The sequence below is a fragment of the Heterodontus francisci genome, chromosome 13, assembly GCF_036365525.1.
Source record: "Heterodontus francisci isolate sHetFra1 chromosome 13, sHetFra1.hap1, whole genome shotgun sequence".
In the NCBI taxonomy this organism is placed as follows: Eukaryota; Metazoa; Chordata; class Chondrichthyes; order Heterodontiformes; family Heterodontidae; genus Heterodontus; species Heterodontus francisci.
This window is the reverse complement of record NC_090383.1, coordinates 57275855-57295210: the sequence shown is the minus strand read 5'-3', so window position 1 is coordinate 57295210 and position 19356 is coordinate 57275855. Positions and strand designations below refer to the sequence as shown.

The 19356-nt window shown below is 39.2% G+C and overlaps 1 protein-coding gene across 6 annotated transcripts in view; it reads right to left on the bottom strand.

Moving 5' to 3' along the window:
- The window catches only part of usp34 (ubiquitin specific peptidase 34), a 405374-nt gene that overhangs the window by 285108 nt on the left and 100910 nt on the right, over positions 1-19356 (bottom strand). For all 6 annotated transcript variants that reach the window (XM_068044870.1, XM_068044865.1, XM_068044869.1 and 3 more), the window contains exons 19-26: positions 18483-18578; positions 16079-16161; positions 14589-14743; positions 14035-14148; positions 7585-7684; positions 5285-5444; positions 4053-4179; positions 1128-1275 (exon numbers count right to left, since the gene is read on the bottom strand). In XM_068044870.1, the coding sequence (XP_067900971.1) occupies positions 1128-1275; positions 4053-4179; positions 5285-5444; positions 7585-7684; positions 14035-14148; positions 14589-14743; positions 16079-16161; positions 18483-18578 (983 nt within the window). The remainder of the gene's footprint in view (positions 1-1127; positions 1276-4052; positions 4180-5284; positions 5445-7584; positions 7685-14034; positions 14149-14588; positions 14744-16078; positions 16162-18482; positions 18579-19356) is intronic.

The window sequence follows — 19356 nt, the reverse complement described above, 5'->3', positions numbered from 1 at the left end:
AAATGGCTACAGCTGAAAGATACTCAAATACAGACCAATCTCATTTTTGTCCCCAAATGGGGAAAAAAGGCACTTTCTTTAGATAGGATCTCTAAAATGCAGCAATGCTTTCATTAAGTTATGGAACCCTAAAGATTAACAATATTGTCAAACCCGAAATGCAAGGAGTGCTGACCAAAATTCCACTGAAAGAATGTGTACACCATTTGTTTACAAATAAGGGGTGGCCCATTTAAGACAGAGATGAGGAGACATTTATTTCTCTGAGGGTCGTGAGTCTTTGGCATTCTCTTCCTCAAAAGACAGTGGAAGCAGAGTATTTGAATATTTTTAAGGCAGAGGTAGCTAGATTCTTGATAAGCAAGGGGTGGAAGATTATCAGGGGTAGGTGGAAATGTGGAGTAATCAGTTCAGCCATGAACTTATTGAATGGTGGAGCAGGCTCGAAGGACTGAGTGGCCTACTCCTGTTCCTAATTCATATGTATGTATTTGGGAACCCATACATATAATTAGAACAAAAAAAACTCCGCTCCTGAAAAAATTCACTTTAGCACATATTTAAGTTTTCTATTTTAGCGCTTGAATTGTTGGATGTAAACTGTACACTACCAATTACATGCCTACCGTGCTTCAAGTTATACAGAGAATGATTTAGAGTGCTTTATAGAGCAGAAGGAAAAAAACCATGGAAGCCAAGCAGGAATGAAAAAGACAATAATGAAAAGAACAGGAGGAGGAGCTGAAGATACAGCTGGGCTTTTGCTAGCAAGGATGGAAACAGCAAGGCATCTAGAGATTAAGAAAGCAATCCAGAGAACATGTGCAGGATAAAAGCTGCGGGGGGTTGGGGGGGCAGGGGAGGTGGAAAGAGGGGAGAGGAGGAAGGCATGGCAGGGAGACTGGGCAAGGAGAAAAGGTGGTAAAGTTAAGTAAGCAGGCAGAAGGGAGTTAGAGGCCCCCAGGAGGAATGAGAGTGAGCTGCCAGATCAGAACTGGAGCCCAGAGGAAACAACTACACTACAGCAAGTGGTGACAGTAGTATATTAAGCCTGATCAGCATTATAATTAAATACATATATATTACATATATAAAAAAATACACATACATTTCATCCATTGACTTACCAGGAAAATCTCCCTGCCGGCTGCTTTGGCCAAATTCTTGGAGCTGAGCTTGCTGACTCATTTGTTCCTTCTGTAGATTCTCGTACCAGTGGGTAACTTCAGCCCGTAAGTCTGCAACTTGGTCACTGGGATACATTTCAATGGTCATCTGCAGAGTAAAAAGCAGCGAAGATACACTTCAGTTAATAAAGATTTGGGATATTTAATTTCTAAAGCAATCCAGTACTGCACTTATTTCCAGATATTAAACATTTTACATACAATTAATTGTATCATCCTATTTGATAATAGGATATTGTCAAGTGCGGGTACAAATAAATCAATCTGAATCCACACAACCCTTTTGGTTTAATGCACTTTCAAAAGGAGTATGTATTAAAATTGAATCAAAGCTGGCATCTAAAACCAAAAAGTTAAATTTTTTTTTTAAAAAACAGATTCAAACAATAATTGTACAATCATGACTAAGAAACCTTTGAAGTAAATAAAGCAATAATTAAATCAAAGAAAGAGATTGTGCTAACATAACTATAACTTAGATGAGTGCCCCTTCAATGCTGTCAGTTATTCCAAACAATAAATGAACACTGGATCCAGTATTGCAATTTTCTGTCAATGTGTTCGGTGCAAATTTATTGCTAAAAGTCTAATTAGATGCTGCTTCTGAGAGGGACAGGATCAGTTCATAAGAATGGTTGATGACCCATGCCTGTGAGCAACTGACCATCGCCAAGGCTGCATCTACTCATAATGGTCGATATCACCAACAGATGCTGTCCACTGTCTATCAAGATACCAATGGCACAAAGTATTCACTGTTCAGTCAAGAAAACAAAACTATGAGTAAGAATTTGATATCATAATCAGCAATGCATATTGATGGTTTTGAAAGACTACCAAACATCACAAATCAAAAAAAAATTGCTGTTCAAGAGGTTATTAACAAACTTCTAAATAGTCGCTTGGTATACAGAACTTGAATATTGCTAAACAAAACAGGCATGCTGTTGAAACTTTTTATCTTGCACTAATCAGGACAGTTGCAAGAGTGCCAAATGTCAAAAGGAACAATTTATACTGCACGAGAAAAGGGTGCTGACTGGTCGAGGAGTTGCCATGCAGAACGCACCAGGGAACTATTGGCACTGCCCCCGCTTTGTTTAATTCAAAAAAGTCACAATGCCTGGACATGTTCCTTTTACCTGGAAGGGCAAGGTATCTCAAAAATTTGAGCAACAGGCGAGGCTAGCCGTTTCACACTGCTACTATGCAGTAGCAACACAAGTGGTATTTTCCACCAACAGGATGCTGCTGTCAAGCCAAAAAGATGTTCTACCTACCACACAAATGAGTAATGTGGTATATGAATTCCAGTGCAATGCCAGGTATGTAGGCCGTACGTCCCAACAACTGGCGGATTGTATGAAACAGCACATCCCTTTGGCTGTGTGCAATAGGCAGAATACTCAACCAGCCCATACTTGCAAAACTCAGAACACAATATCTAACATTAGATGTGATTCCGCGATTGGACAGCACTTACTGAACAATCCTGAGCGCGCCAAGAATTACACTAATAACCAATTTAAGATCAGTCGGGTTTGCCATGTGGCTCTCTTACGGTTGCTAGAAGCTACATATGTTCATACACAGGAACCTGTCCTCTGCAGGCAAAAGGAACATGTCCAGGTGGTGTGCCTTTTTTGAATTAAATAAAGCTTGGGTAACAATAGCTCCCTGGTGCATACTCCATGACAATGGTTGGCAAGTCAACTCTGGTTGAGCCAATCAGCACCCTTTTCTCATGCAGGATAAATTGTTGCTCCCTTTGAAATTTGGCATTCTTGCATCTGTCCTGATAAGTGCAAGACAAAAAGCTTCGACAGCATGTCTCTTTTTCAGCAATACTTCTAAACGTTATCAGAAATATTTCCCTTTATAGAACAAATGCAAATATTTGTTAACTATACAAATCCAAGCAAATCAGATTGTGCAAAAGCTATAGCTAGAGGGAAGAAGAAAATTTTACGCATGGAGACCAACAATCCAAATATGAAGAAAGGCAACCTGCCTTTTAGGCAGTCTTCCTCATTCTTTGAATGAAGTTCCACCTCAATGGAAATCTGATATCCCAAACTGGATATAAACCACTGGGACACTACCTTTTGAAAAATATGGCTCAACATGGAAACTATTTAAGTAGTTGTGACCCATCCCCTGCTCTGTACAAAGCACTGTGCTACAATCATACTTCAGTTTTCTAAAGGATAAAAAAGCACCAAAGGCTGAATTCATGTAACAAAATCAAGAAACACACCCAAAGTATAGGAGCTCCAAATACAGGTCAATGAAAAATGGACAAACAGAAGCTACATTCAATACACTGATACACAGAATCAGGAAGGCTACATCGAATATGAAAAGGAAATTGTATATTCTTCCTCCTCTGTCTCCCCATACAAACCAATTCTGTCATACTAATTTAGAAAGTGGAGATGATTTAATTTTGAAGTCAGCTTGGAACTCTGAGTTGTCAAGACTAAGACCATAATTTATTGAAGCTTGTAATTAATCACTACAAAGTTGCAACAAAGTTTGAGTTTTTGCTATATACAAAGAAGTTTGAGACTGGAATTTAGTTGACAGTTTTTCAATAACCTAGCACCTTGCCAGTTTAGTTTGTATTTAGAGTTAAGAACAAAATCGCATTGTGTCTTTTCCCTTAACAGATGCTGGCTGACTTGATTCCCATTTCCATCATTTGAAGCTTTTCTTTACTGTTAAGAATTAATTCTGAAATTTACGTCGTCAATTTTACTATGGAACACTTACAATTTCATAAGAAATGCACATTTACTGCAGTATTGTAAAAAATGAGGAGAGAGAAAGAAACTATTCTTGGCAGCATTTCACAATTTTAATTACCTTATCAGGCAGTCCAGCTGGTTGACAAACGATTCGTAACGGTAAAGACTGCTTATCACTAAGGGCTTTTAAGTGACTGCTAATACCTGTACCCTCGATTTGCCATTGCCGTAAATGGTATGCAAACCTAAGGGAACAATGCAAACCAAAGTCAAAATTTCTAACAACTAGCATCATAGTTAAAAACATGTTAAAAATATTGGATAACAATTTTCCTTTAGCCTATTTGTTTCTTCAGAACAAAAAACTAGCACTTGTGTTAATTTTAATTACCAAGCTAAATAGGATTGGTCTGTAACTGTATTAAGGAATGTGTCAAAAAGGTCAACCACCAACTAAATAAATAAAGCATTCGACTCGCAATGAAATTTACAGTTCCAAATTTTCTGTCTATTACGTGTTTTAAAAAAACATCTTCTAGCTGTCTGTTGGCAAACTAACAGGATGTTACAAGACTAATGTCCCTATTGTCCAAGTCCATATAATATGTGGTAAAATTTATCGGCTGATAGTTTTAATAGGCCTCCAAGCCTCAGCATGTATACACCACAGAAAAACACAAATTTGAGGTAATTGCTATGGCATCCTGGGATACTGTAATTAATGTTAGTGCCTTAAGTTACAGAGGTGAAAAGAAAACAGCCAAGATTTCCAGTCTGATTTGATGTATAGTGAAATCTAGTGAGTAATGTGGGGACACTGTGTAAAGACAAATCCTGCCCAGCTACGATAACCACCCCTACTCAAAAACATGGTCATATAATCTATGGGGCAAGAACAGGGGGTTGAACAATCCTATGTCCCACCACACTGTGAGGCAATGCATAAACAGACTCCCAGCAAACAAATATATGAAGCAAAAATAAAACAATTTTACAAATGTGTGAAAAGGCTAAAGAGTGATTGATCTGAGTATTTGCTACAGAGTGTCTAATTGAAAATCGAGTATGTTAATGTCTATTTTCCCCATTGTAAACAGACCTGAATTAAGCCAAAGAATCTAGAAAGTGATGACACCGAATAGGAGTAAACCAATGGTGCATCTCAAACCAATCTAAAAGAAGGCTCTCTCTCTTGTTTAGTTTGTATTGAGAAAGCATAAGAGCTAAGTATGATAGTTACTGTCCGATGAAATGTATAAATAGTTTGAATTACATTAAAGATAAATAGCATAGACAGCATACATGGCCCTTAACAAAATGATTTTTTTTTAAATAAAAATACTTATTTACCTCCTTCTAAATGCTTCCAAGTGTGTTTTTAGCATTAAGAGTCCCCTTTCAATGATAGTAAGACTGGACTGAGGTTCTTTATCAAGATTTTCTGATGCCATCATAAGGCTCTCCATACATTTACTGATAAATTCTTGCTCCTTCTCCAAGCCAGTTTTACCTGCAACATTGGTGTTTTAAAATAAAAAACAGATTCACCAGATACAATTCAGTTCCCATTGTAAACTCATTTATTCAGATCTTATTTTTATATAATCCTTTGTTACAGATAATAGCAAAACTTTCAGCAATTTAGGAAACAGGAGTAAAGTTGGTTGGGGCATAGGAGTTTCTCTGGTCTGCAGGTTGAGGAGCTGGGAGGTGCAAAACTGAGGTGCTACAGTGTCACCATTGGCAACAGAGTTTTAATTAGTGTGACTAGTAATAAAACTGCCTATGTAAATTTACGTGGGCATTGGAATTTATAATGGAAAATTTTACATAGATGACAAAAACATGGCAACTGAAAGAAAGGGGTCATACATAGGAAGTGCAGTCACAAGGTTTTTGATATATTACCAGTTGATCTCTGGTGACGTTTCAGAGTAACTTGAATACGATCTCTCTCTTATCTGCCTTTGTGTCACTGGCAGAGATCTTAACTCATTCAAAACCCACCCAACTTGCAGAGTTAAAATCGGGCCCATTGTTTTAAACTCTCCTTTTCTCCTCATCTCCCTTAAATATTTCTCTTTCTGGGCTTGTGCTACTGCTCTCCCCTTTCATTTAGGTGGTGGTGGATGGTCTGGCATGGTGTGACGGGGAAGCGAGCCAGCAACGGCTACAGGCTGCTTTTAAGGTGGGGTTTCCAGGAAATATAGCCTTTAGAGCTATGCCATCACTCCCATGCTGTTCTCTATCCCTTCATTTTCCAGTACCCCACACACATACACATTTCTATTGCGACCTTTAACTCTTCTCCTTTGAAGTACCTACTCAAAACTTTTATCCTCAATCTCCACCATCACTTGCCTGCCCTTAGATCTCCATTCAATCTCTCCACCCTCAGTTGCTCCAAGGGCAGATGGGAAGGATTTTCGACACACCCTTTCCCCACCTCCAACCAGATTCTTTCCTCCTGTCCCATCCTACCTTATTTATCAATTTCCGAGGGTTTGCTTGCTTGTAAAATTTGATTGTTTGAAAAAAAATGAAATTAGAATGAGAAAAAGACATCATTCGACTGCCTGTCTCAGTCTTTCCCTATCTTATGGCATTAGAAATTATAATTTATTTCATGGGCATACAGAATTAATGCTGACCTTTTCCTAATGGTCAACAAAACATAAGTGAGGTAATTTGCTGTCTTCAAAATTCTTTGGTGTTTTTGAAAATTGAACATTATAAAGAAAGAAACACACATGTTCATTGCCACCCCACCCTTATTTCTCCTATTCCAATGTACGCCTCTCCCAATACAAAAGAAAGGCTACATAAAGTGGGGAATTAGAATTGTCATTCCCCCCCGCACCCCCCGACACATGCAGTCTTTTTTTTTTAAACTGAATTTCACTTTGAAGTTTTTGAAATCGGTCCTCAAGCTTTTCTATAAATAATGTTGTTAGAAGCCAAGGAAAAAAAATTCCATTGTTTCGCTGACTTCACGGTACTGACCCATCTTTAAAAATTCGGTACACACCATGTGCTTAAATTGCACAAATTAAATTCAGCTCACAGCTCTGGGCAAAGATATTAATTCCAAGCCAGGCTATCGGAACAAGTTGAGGCCAGTAAAAACTTTAATGAAGGTGAACGATAAGTAAATGGTTAAATTTAATCACATGGTTATGAAATATGTAATTTATTTTGGTTGAATACAATTTGGATATTAGATCAGTCATGGGGCAAAAGGATGGCAGATAAAAAAAATCAAATCTTTGACAGAATTGTTGTAATTCAATAAGAAATTATGCAGAGTGAAAGTTTACATAGGCATGCTAGATTATAATGCATCATAATATATCATAAAGGATTGGTTAAAAACTACAACAAAAAAGTAACAGGAAGTTAAATAGACAGGAACACAAGATATTTATTATAGACATATAAATAGATAATAAAGCAAAATTAATAGTTCTTACAAGTGACATGACATTTTCATTGCAGTCTACTCTTTTCTCTAACCACGCCAATAAAGAACCAACGTTTGAAGTTTTCAAGTTTTGTAAATGCCTAGCAAATTCTTTTTTTTTTAAATCTACATTTCTTGGTTCAGAATCAGTTCTAAAATTAAGACTGGAAAATAAAAGCAAGTTACTTGCCATTAATATAATAGGAATTGATGTACTGGATAGCTGCTCGACTGACATCAGCTGTTTGAGCCCTTAATGCAATGCCCCAGAGTTGATCCATTCCACATAGCTGTATTGAAAGAAAGGAACAGTTTTTTTCCTATCTACATAACGGTAAGTACTAATTCTCATTAAATTCCAGCTGTTATAGAATTATAACACCAGTGCTTCTAGAACGGTTAGTGATTTCACCGCTCACATAAAATAATTTCATGTGAGTTGAAAAAATATACAAGAGCTTTAATACTGAAACAATTCTGTTGAAAAAGAAACTTCCACTTGCTCCATTTTTCTTCTTCCACATTCCCAGACAGCAAACGCAGGTGGCAACATGTTCATAGGTCTCTACCTCTAATGCTAATCCAATTAACACAAAAACAACCGCAAATGGAAAGCATGTATAGAATTTCAGCTTACCATAATACATAAGAAATAGGAGAAAGAGTAGGCTATACGGACCCTCGAGCCTGCTCCAGCATTCAACAAGATCATAGCTGATCTGATCTTGACTTCAACTCCATTTTCTCACCTGCTCCCCATAAACCAGGACTCCCTTAAAGTTCAAGAATCTGTCAACCTAGCCTTGAATATATTCAATGACTCAGCCTCCACAGCTCTCTGGGGTATAGAATTCCAAAGATTCATGACTCTTTCAGAGAAGAAATTCCTCAACTCAATCTTAAATGGCCAACGCCTTATTCTGAAACTATGCCTCCTAGTTCTAGATTCCCCTACAAGGTAAACATCCTCTCAGCATCTACCTTGTCAAGCCCCTCAGAATCTTATGTTGCAATAAGATCACCTCTCATGCTTTTAAACTCCAATGAGAATAGGTCCAACCTGCTTATCTTTTCCTCTTAAGACAACCCCTTCACCACAGGAATCAAGGTAGTGAACCTTCTTTGAACTGCATCCAATGCAAGTATATCCCTCCTTAAATAAGGAGACCAAAATTGTATGCAGTACTCTGGATGTGGTCACACCAACGCCCTGTACAGTTGTAGCAAGACTTCCCTATTTTTATACTCCACCCCCTTGCAATGAAGGCCAACATTCCACTTGTCTTCCGAATTACTTTCTGTACCTACAAGCTAACTTTGTGTTTCATGTACGAAGACCCAGATCCCTCTCTACTGCAACATTCTGTAGTTTCTCTCCATTTAAAAATATTGTTTTTCTTTTCTTCCTACCAAAGCAGATAATCTTGCATTTTCCCACATTATATTCCATCCACCAATTTTTTGCCCACTCACTTAACCTATCTATATCCCTTTGCAGACTGTCTTCCTTACAACTTGCTTTTCCACCTATCTTGCTATCTTCAGTAAATTTGGCTACAATATACTCTAATAGGAATAACTGCAAAAGAAATGCTTTTTAAAAATTCTGAGCATCACACACCTAGCCCCTTTGACCTCGGCGGGATGCATGCATTCAATGGCTGATGCAGAGCCCCTGCGATATTTCACGTGGGGGCGGAGCCCCCGCCTCCGATGACAAGTAGGGGCGGCTTCCGCATCCCCAGCAATGGCATCCAGCGCCACCACACAGGCGCCATTTTTAAGTTACTTTAAAAAATTTTAAATGGGCAGCAGTATTAAATTTTTATTAAACAATAAGAAATATGTAGATGGCCCTTCCCCAATCCCCCAATGGTCATTTCAATGCCCGAAATGACCAACATATTCCTTTTGCCTACCCAAACCTTACCCCCTAAACTTACAACACTTGGCCTACAACCCCTTCCCACGATCCCAACATCCAATAAAAACTGATTTACCCACTCCTCCCACCCTGAAATTTTTTTTTTTTTAATTACTTCCCCCCTGCCCACCAGGTCCTCTCCTCGGAACTCCATGGGGAGTTCCGAAGGCACGGGAAGGCCAAACAGAGGCCATAAAATTGGCGTGGGACAGCAGTTAAGTTCATTGGAATATCATTACTGTCAGTTTAAATATGCAGATGAAGGGCCTGCTGCCTGGCGGCAGGGCGGGGGGGGGGGGGGGGGGCCACACCAAGGTCTCCCCCATCGCTGGTAATATGCGGCAGGCCCTTCTCAACGTCACAGGTCGAACTGGACTTCTCCCTGTAACATTTTACTGGCCCCCACGTCACAACCTGCAGCATCAAGGGGCTGGTAAAATTCAGTCCCAGATCTCTCCTTTCCCATTCTTAATCAATGGCATTCCTCCTAACTGTGATTGTTTCCTCAGAAGTGCAAGAACACACATCAAATTAAATCAGTGGTGAATGTGAAGCAAGCAAATTGAAAAATGCGGTAGTGGTAAAATGGAAATAGCTGTCAGCATCATTGGCATTCAAAAGAAATTGAGTGAAATCTCAATACTCATTTGGCCCATTGTGCCTGTTCTTTGAAAGAACTATCCAATTAGTTCCACTCCCTTGCTCTTTCCGCATAGCCCTGCAAATTTTTCCCTTTCAGTATATATCCAATTCCTTGCGAACATTACTGCTGAATCTTCTTCCACCACGAGCAATCTTAAATCTGTGTCCTCGGTTTACTGAGCACCTCTATTAAACCTACCCTTAACCTTCGCTGCTCCAAAGGAGAGCAATTCCAGCATCTCTAGTCTCTCCACATAACTGAAGTCCCCCATTCCTGAGACCATTCTAGTAAGTTTCCTCTGCACCCTCTCCAAGGCCTGGACATCCTTTTTAAAGTGTGGTGCCCAGAATTGGACAGTCTGCTCAGCTGAAGCCCAACAAATGATGGATAAAAATTTAGTATAATTTCCTTGCTTTTGTACTCTATACCTCTTTTATAAAGCTCAGGATTCCATATGCTTTAACAGTTTTAATCAACTTGACCCGCCACCTTCAAACATTTGCAAAATTGAACCCCGGGGTCATCTGTTTGGGCATCCCTTTGAAAATAGTACCCTTTAGTTTATATTGCTATTTCTCATCCATCCAAAATGCATAATTTCACATTTTTCTGCATTAAAATTCATCAGCCATGCAGCTGCCCATTTTACCAGTCTGCCTGCATTCTCCTGAAGTCTACAACGACCCTCCTTGCTGTTTACTACATTTCCAAGTTTAGTGTCAGACGCAAATTTTTAAATTATGCTCTTTATACCCCAGTTCAGGTCATTAATACAGATCAAAAAGAGCAAAGGTCCCAATATGGACCCCTGGGTACACCACTGTATACTTCCCACCACCACCACCAACACCACCACACCCTCCCCCCCCACCCCCGACCCCACAAGTCTGAAAAACAACTGTTCACCACTACTCTCTCTTTCTGTCCTACCATAACTAAATTAAAAGCTGGTGTGATGCAGTAAAAAGACCTGAAATTTATTGGACTGTCCTGTAATTACAGTGTTCTAAATAATCTTAAGGTCACAATTACATAGTATTTAAACAACAGGAACAGTAGTTTGGGTACAATCAGGTACAACATCAAAATCACTGGTTATGTGTTTGCTTATTTTGGAAGACTTCACGAATCAAGAGGCAAGAAGGGCCCCTTTCTAGAAGCAGAAAATGGGAATACTAAAACTGCTGCTTGGACCCTCAATGAGCTTTTTGTTGAGGCAAAGTATTCCAAGTTTCAAGAAACTCAAAAAATTATGTCATAACTATGGAACCATAAGATTTAATAAAAAATGGAAGAAAACTAAATTCCCCCCCACTCCCAGCTAGAAAGGAAGGTTAAAGGAGAAAATTGGCTCGGGTTCCCATTTCTTATTTATTTCCGGTGACCTCTGCTAGCAGAAGAATACATCATATATGAAGATCAGGTTGATAATATGCTTGATCTGAGATTCCTATCACGGTACCTGACAATGCCCACTTTCAGGGCCCATGGGTGAGTGAGGTGCCAAAGAATTGCCAATGTCTGTGGAACTGCATCCCAGCAAACGTAATAAAATTTGGAATGAAGGAAGCTATCAGTAGAAATTGTCCTCATGACTGAAGCTCTTCGTCTAAAACAATGACATTACTAGAGCTCGTTCACCTTCGTCTTTACAAAAATCACATTCAGCTCTCTCAAGTGGCTGTATTCTCTTTCAGAACCAGAAACCCCAACTGACATTAATTTTTAAAAATAGTTAGTTAATGACAATTAATATCTGCAATACTGCCCCTGGGAAGGACAGCATTACCCCTGAAATAATCAAGAGTGCCAAGCCTGCTATACTCTCAGCACTACATGAACTGCTATGCCTGTGCTGGGACAAGGGAGCAGTACCTCAGGACATGCGCGATGCCAATATCATCACCCTCTATAAAAACAAAGGTGACCGCGGTGACTGCAACAACTACCGTGAAATCTCCCTGCTCAGCATAGTGGGGAAAGTCTTTGCTCGAGTCGCTCTAAACAGGCTCCAGAAGCTGGCCGAGCGCGTCTACCCTGAGGCACAGTGTGGCTTTCGTGCAGAGAGATCGACCGTTGACCTGCTGTTCTCCCTTAGTCAGATACAGGAGAAATGCCGCGAACAACAGATGCCCCTCTACATTGCTTTCATTGATCTCACCAAAGCCTTTGACCTCGTCAGCACACGTGGTCTCTTCAGACTACTAGAAAAGATTGGATGCCCACCAAAGCTACTAAGTATCATCACCTCATTCCATGACAATATGAAAGGCACAATTCAACATGGTGGCTCATCAGACCCCTTTCCTATCCTGAGTGGCGTGAAACAGAGCTGTGTTCTCGCACGCACACTTTTTGGGATTTTCTTCTCCCTACTGCTTTCACATGCGTTCAAGTCTTCGGAAGGAGGAATTTCCCTCCACACAAGATCAGGGGGCAGGCTGTTCAACCTTGCCCGTCTAAGAGCGAAGTCCAAAGTATGGAAAGTCCTCATCAAGGAACTCCTCTTTGCTGACGATGCTGCTTTAACATCTCACACTGAAGAGTGCCTGCAGAGTCTCATCGACAGGTTTGCGGCTGCCTGCAATGAAATTGGCCTAACCATCACCCTCAAGAAAATGATCATGGGGCAGGACGTCAGAAATGCTCCATCCATCAATATTGGCGACCACGCTCTGGAAGTGGTTCAAGAGTTCACCAACCTAGGCTTAACTATCACCAGTAACCTGTCTCCAGATGCAGAAATCAACAAGCGCTTGGGAAGGGCTTCCACTGCTATGTCCAGACTGGCCAAGAGAGTATGAGAAAATAGCGCACTGACACGGAACACAAAAGTCCGAGTGTATCAAGCCTGTGTCCTCAGTACCTTGCTCTATGGCAGCGAAGCCTGGACAACGTATGTCAGCCAAGAGCGACGTCTCAATTCATTCCATCTTCGCTGCCTCCGGAGAATACTTGGCATCAGGTGGCAGGACCGTATCTCCAACACAGAAGTCCTCGAGGCGGCCAACATCCCCAGCATATACACACTACTGAGCCAGCGGCGCTTGAGATGGCTTGGCCATGTGAGCCGCATGGAAGATGGCAGGATCCCCAAAGACACATTGTACAGCGAGCACGCCACTGGTATCAGACCCATCGGCCGTCCATGTCTCCGCTTTAAAGACGTCTGCAAACGCAACATGAAATCTTGTGACATTGATCACAAGTCGTGGGAGTCAGTTGCCAGCATTCGCCAGAGCTGGTGGACAGCCATAAAGGCGGGGCTAAAATGTGGCGAGTCGAAGAGACTTAGCAGTTGGCAGGAAAAAAGACAGAGGCGCAAGGGAAGAGCCAACTGTGTAACAGCCCCGACAATCAAATATTTCTGCAGCACCTGTGAAATTGGCTCTCTAGAATTGGCCTTTATAGCCACTCCAGGCGCTGCTCCACACACCACTGACCACCTCCAGGCGCTTACCCCTTGTCTCTCGAGATAAGGAGGCCAAAGAAAAAAATTTACTTTGTAAAATACATATTTTGTTTAATGATTTTTTTAAAATTAAAGGTACCAACAAGCATCAGTTTAGAGTGAAAAACTGTACTATATTCACTGCAGAATTTTTATTAAATCATAAGAAATAGGTCCCATCGACAAGACTATCAAGAAGCAAACCTGCCACAAAAGGTTGAAAATTCCAGTCAAGATACTTCAAACCAACTACAAAAGATGCTTCTGGTTTTCAAAGCAAAATTAGTCAAAAGTTTCCTATGGTTAACTCACATGCCAAAAACTGAGTCGGTCCTGCCATGAAACCTAAAAAGCAACTCAGTTGACCAAAAGCATCACAAATCAAATGTTTCCCACAGTTTCCAGCTGGAACTGTTCTATGGCAATTTCCAGTGAAATATTTAAATGTAATGCATAATTTGAAGCAACCACGTAACACTTACTCACCAAAGACTTGTAAAGGCAATTGCCGGAAATGTAGCGGTAATTATTATACATTCAAATTACCTTGCCCAAAGCCTACTGAGCTTTACATCAGCTTTGCACAGAAATTTCTCCAGTGTAATTTTTATTTTTCTCTCACCTCTGAACTGGAACCACCATCATAAGCACTGGTTGCAAGCCGGGCCAAATTGCATAAATGCTGGAATAGATTTAAACCAGTCATGCTGATAGTTTCTGGTTTTAACTGCGGCATCTGAAGTATATAATACACAATTTGACAGAATGAGAAAACAATTGAAACTGGCACCTATTAAAAGCTAAAATAGATAAGGCAAAAATGTATTACATAATACATAGCACATGTGTCTAGCTATTTACTCTTCATTGACAGTTCATCCATTATAGACACACATCTATATGCATGAAGAAAAACTTGCGATCATCTGTTTGGAATTTGATTTACAAAGTAAAGATTTTCCAATTTATCTATTAAACTGTTAATTGCTAGCATAATTTGTTAATGACATACTCAACAGCAAAACTTGTCTACTTTCAAAATTGTACAATGACAGAACTTAATGATTGGAACCAATAAAAATGTAAAAGTTTACACCACTGCTATTCATAGGCAAAATAAAAACTATTACAGCAATATCCAAGAACCAAGAATGTAAACTGCAAAACTTCACTAACCTTTTCTAAAAAAAGATGCTTGTATGTTTCCATGCCCATAGCATGCTGGTCTTTACTGCGAACCTGATTTAAGAACCAGTGCAATGCATCATCATAGCATTCAGGGTCCTCCACAAGGCAATGCCACAAGATATCCACCTGGTCAAGACTTAGCCCTAAGGTAAAATACAGAGATATTACAGCTGGGGCTCTTGGGATGGGGAGTAGAAAAATACTTCAGGGACATATTTTAAATCTACACTTTAAATGGCAAGTACAAGTTGAATATAGGTTTGGATTGCCATGCAGTCAGAAAATAAACTATTGCAAAAATGAGCAATTTGTTTTTGGAGGGGATTAACATTCAATGTGCATTTGACAAAAATTATTTACTGCTCGCTTGAAAAAGCAACAAGGAAATGGCACTCTGTATTGATATACAAAGATTATGGATATCAGCTTGCTTAATAATTTATTTGTACTTTTTTTTTAAAAAAACACTCAAAGTGGTGGGAGAATGATAAAGTTATAACAGTGTCAACATCAAGTACTTTCTGACCAAATACAGATGCAAGATAGAGTTCCTTCTTACTGTGCCCAAAAGTGTGTCATAATCCCAAACTTATAAAACACTGAATTGCACAACTGTAATTTTTATTCCCCACATTGATTATCCCTATAGTCTCAGAAGATGCAAGCTAATCAGTAACAAAGTCTGGCTAGACAACAGCTGTGAGAATGTATTGTTTTATATAAAGGAGCACAATTACAAGATCTAGAGTCAGGTCCAGTAGTATGGTTTTGTTGGCAACTAGTTAAGCTTTCCTCAACCAACATGGAATCAACAGAACTGTGATCATCCCTTCCTCCCAATCATGAAATTAGCACAAGATATGAAAGAACAGCATAGGAAATCCCATAACTCAAATGTATGACCTCATGCTGCCAAACCTGAGCAGCAATTTATTCCCAAAAAACTGACAGAAAATCAATCATTGGGCAATTTCATAAGTCAATAAATAGTTATCTGGATTGCTTCTAGGTCTATTCATGCGGTTGGACCCTCAACCAGTTCAAGCAATCTGTCATGACATACTCCACGTTTGAAATGTTAAGCAGAAAAAGCAGTTAGGCTATGACAACTCAGGTGTCATACTTGAGATGTAGGAATCTGGAGGATGTCACTCCCTGTTTGTATATACATCTCACTGCAGTGCTGACATCCGTCTAGACTCTTGCTATTTGTTGTAAAATTGTTCCTTAAAAACCAAAGTTCCTAAACTCCTCAAAGGCCAAGCTTTGTTTATTTGACATGCCTTATTTATCTCACACTTTAGCTCTATGCTCCCATCATCTTATCTGACATGAGCTTACTCAATATTGTGATGCATTTTAGGAACTTCTGGTCTATTCTGGCTCAGTACTACACCACATAATACATTGCCAGTAAGCCAAAAATAACTTTTCTTAAAGAAACAGTCCAGTAATCAATGTGGCAAAAAAATACTTACTAAAATGGTCTGGGGATCCTAGAGTTGAAAAAACACATGTCAGAAACTGTAAGCGAACTTGCACCTCTGCACCATGGCTGTACCTATAATTGAGACGGCCAGATGTAGAGTTAATATTGGAAAATTAGTAAGAAAATGCAGATCTTGTTTAACCCATCCTTATTTTTAAGGTTTTATGTATTCAAATATATGCAGATATACAGGAATGAAAACATGCACTCATTCTATTTTAGTACTATACATACACAATGCATAATAAAACCTAATAAAATTATTCAAAGTTTTAACAAAATAGATTTTTAGTTATAGAGTTTACTCAGCCAGAGACACTGGTCAGGCTCCAGGGACTAACCATGCATTATTATTAGGGAAAACACCGGCTTGTTGCGACACACATTTAGGCAGATTGGCCTAGACCTACTTTGAGATTCAGGGACTTGCATCAGCCTTTGAAATCAGAATCTGGGTTTTGAGAGAATTGGGGAGGGGTAGAGAGGCTTTAAATTTGATGTGTGGCTCATTGATTTCTAATGGTTATCAGGAGGGAGAGAAGGGTGGTGGCACTCCCAGTCTGACAGCACTGGTTTGTAACTTTCTAAGAGATCTCCATAAACATTAAAAATGGCGTTTTGAGACTGGCTCCTGGAAGTCTGTTTGCTTGTGTCCATCTCTCAGGTGTCAGTAATTTACATTTTAAATTAACATAACTCAGGCGATAAACTAGACCACAATTAAAAGGTTTTGACTGCATTCAAAATTTAACATTTTTAAATTAACAATTCTCAAATGAGATTGAGGAAAGACTATCTGTACTTAGATATATTTTCTGAATTTTGCAGTATTTATAATTCAAAACCAAGAAAACTACTTCCATTAGTGAGCAGGAGTGTTATATATTACATAAATGGATATTCAAACACAAATCCCATTTTAAAAAAGGCCAATATAAACTTTACCTAAAAACTTTTAAAATTTGTTCTTTGGTTTTTCAAAATGATTTGAAGAAAAGCTAAACAGATTTCGTGATAGACTGAGAAAGAAGCATTCCATCATCTACTGATACATCCTGAAAACTATGCACGGAGCCCATTCTCAGGCTGCAGAATATGGTTTCAGCTAATAAAAGCCATCACTCCGAAGCAAAGCGGAATGATACTCCATGAAAGACAGCGTGCCATTCATTTAATTTCAATGATGAATAGAGCAGAGAGACTGGATAGCTTCACGATGAAAGGGGCATGACCACTCCCTACAAATTTGATAGAAATGGACAACTTGTTACAGCTGGTCACACAATTTAAACATTTTAGGGAATGAAACACCTTTCAATTCAGGGAACTGAATTAGGGCCAAACTGCAATGTTGGTTCCATTATTTCCTGAACTTTAGGGAAACCAGCAACATGATCGAACTGAACAGCCCTCTCAGCTTTCTGCTCTGGAGTCATAGCAAAATGGATGAATTCCCCAGCTCTCCTAAAAATAGAATCTGTTCCCTGGTTAATGCTGGGTGATATTGCAGAAGTCCCATGTTGCAGCTGGAATGAACCAGCGGCTTAAAAGTGGAGGGCTGTACTCATATTTACAGTCACAGGCAGAATTGTTTAAGCACTTGATCTGGGTTGCAGATCGGCATATAGAAGGTGGCAAATGGCATCTCGTGCTTCCTTTCTGACTCAAAGCCTATGAAGGCATAGGTTTTCACTCAAGATCACCTGAACCTATTGACTCATACGAGTAGCAGGACATCATCCTGAAAATCTCATCCTACTTAAAGCACTCTGCTACTGCAGGGGTGGGAGGATTCCCCTTCCACAAGCAGAAAAATCAATCCACAAATGAGGCAGAAATCCAAGGGGAACAGGTTCCAACTCAATGTGCTCCTATCATGATTCCCTCATTATCCCCTCAGAGTTTGACAAAAAGTGAAGAAATTTAGAGTCATTATATGCAATTTCGCTCAAGAGTACAACGCCCTTCATTTCCTCCAATTAATTTATCCACAATGACAAACAAAATTATGCAGAAAATGCAAGTTAAAAACTTTAGAAAGACGCAACAGTCTTGACCTAAACATTATTTCCAGTCTCTCTCAATATCCCTTCAGTGCATAATTCTGGTCTAATCAGCCTTAATTTAAGCCTATGCTCCAAATTTATCTTGCATTTGACAACTGGAACTTTCAACTACAAAGTTCACAATAACAATATGCAAAGTTGGTCTCTGAAGAAAATGAACTGCACAATTTATACTATTTTTAAAATATGAATTTTTTTTTTGGATATATCCATATAGTCTACAGTTTCAGTTTAAGTGGTTTCTAACACAGAATAAATTAACCAGATGCTTAAATCCATGCTAAAGTTCAAAAAAGTTTTAAAGGGTGATCAGTCGGATATACTTACAACAGATGTTTATGCACTTCCTCTCTAACAGCTTGAATGTAGTGTATCAAGTTGTCAAAGAAAAGTTTCATCATGTTTAGTTCCTTTTCTGCCCACCTACATAATAAAAAAAACTTACAAGTAGATCTCTCATGGTATTGTACATCCATCGTCCAGAACTGGATTGCAATTTTGATTTTATTACATTTTTGCTGCAGTCTAAACAGGACAGCAGTTCAACCATTACTGTATTGCACTAATGAAGCAAAATATTTCATAACAATTGAGGGAAAATAGTTACATATCCTACCAATACTGATAGGTAATATTACAAATATATCTACAAAACTTGTATCTAACACTTTACAAAACTTACCTAAAGTGCAAGCAACTTTCTTTTTCTATCCCTAAAATCCCTTACTTCCCTTTACTTACATTGTAGAACTTTTCTTTTTCTCATTTATACACTTGCAAAATACATTTCTTCCCATCTTGGATGAATTCTTCTTGCTAATGCGGTTATTGATGTAGCACTGCCCAAAAAGGTCTTTCTCTCCTAGCATGACCACATCTGAACCTGATCATTTATCAGGGCTCAGGCCATGATAAGAACATAAGAATTAGGAGCAGGAGTAGACCATATGGCCCATCGAGCCTGCTCTGTCATTCAATATCATGGCTAATCTTTGGCTTCAACTCCACTTTTCCACTTGGTAGAAAAATTAGAGGAGAGATGAAGAAAAGCTTTTGCACCCAGAGTGGAACTCTCTGCCTGAAAAGGTAGTTGAGGCAGAAACCCTCAACTCATTCAAAAGGAGTCTGGATAGGCACCTCAAGTGCCGTAATCTGCAGGACTATAGACCAAATGCTGAAAGGTGGAATTAGAATAGGTGCA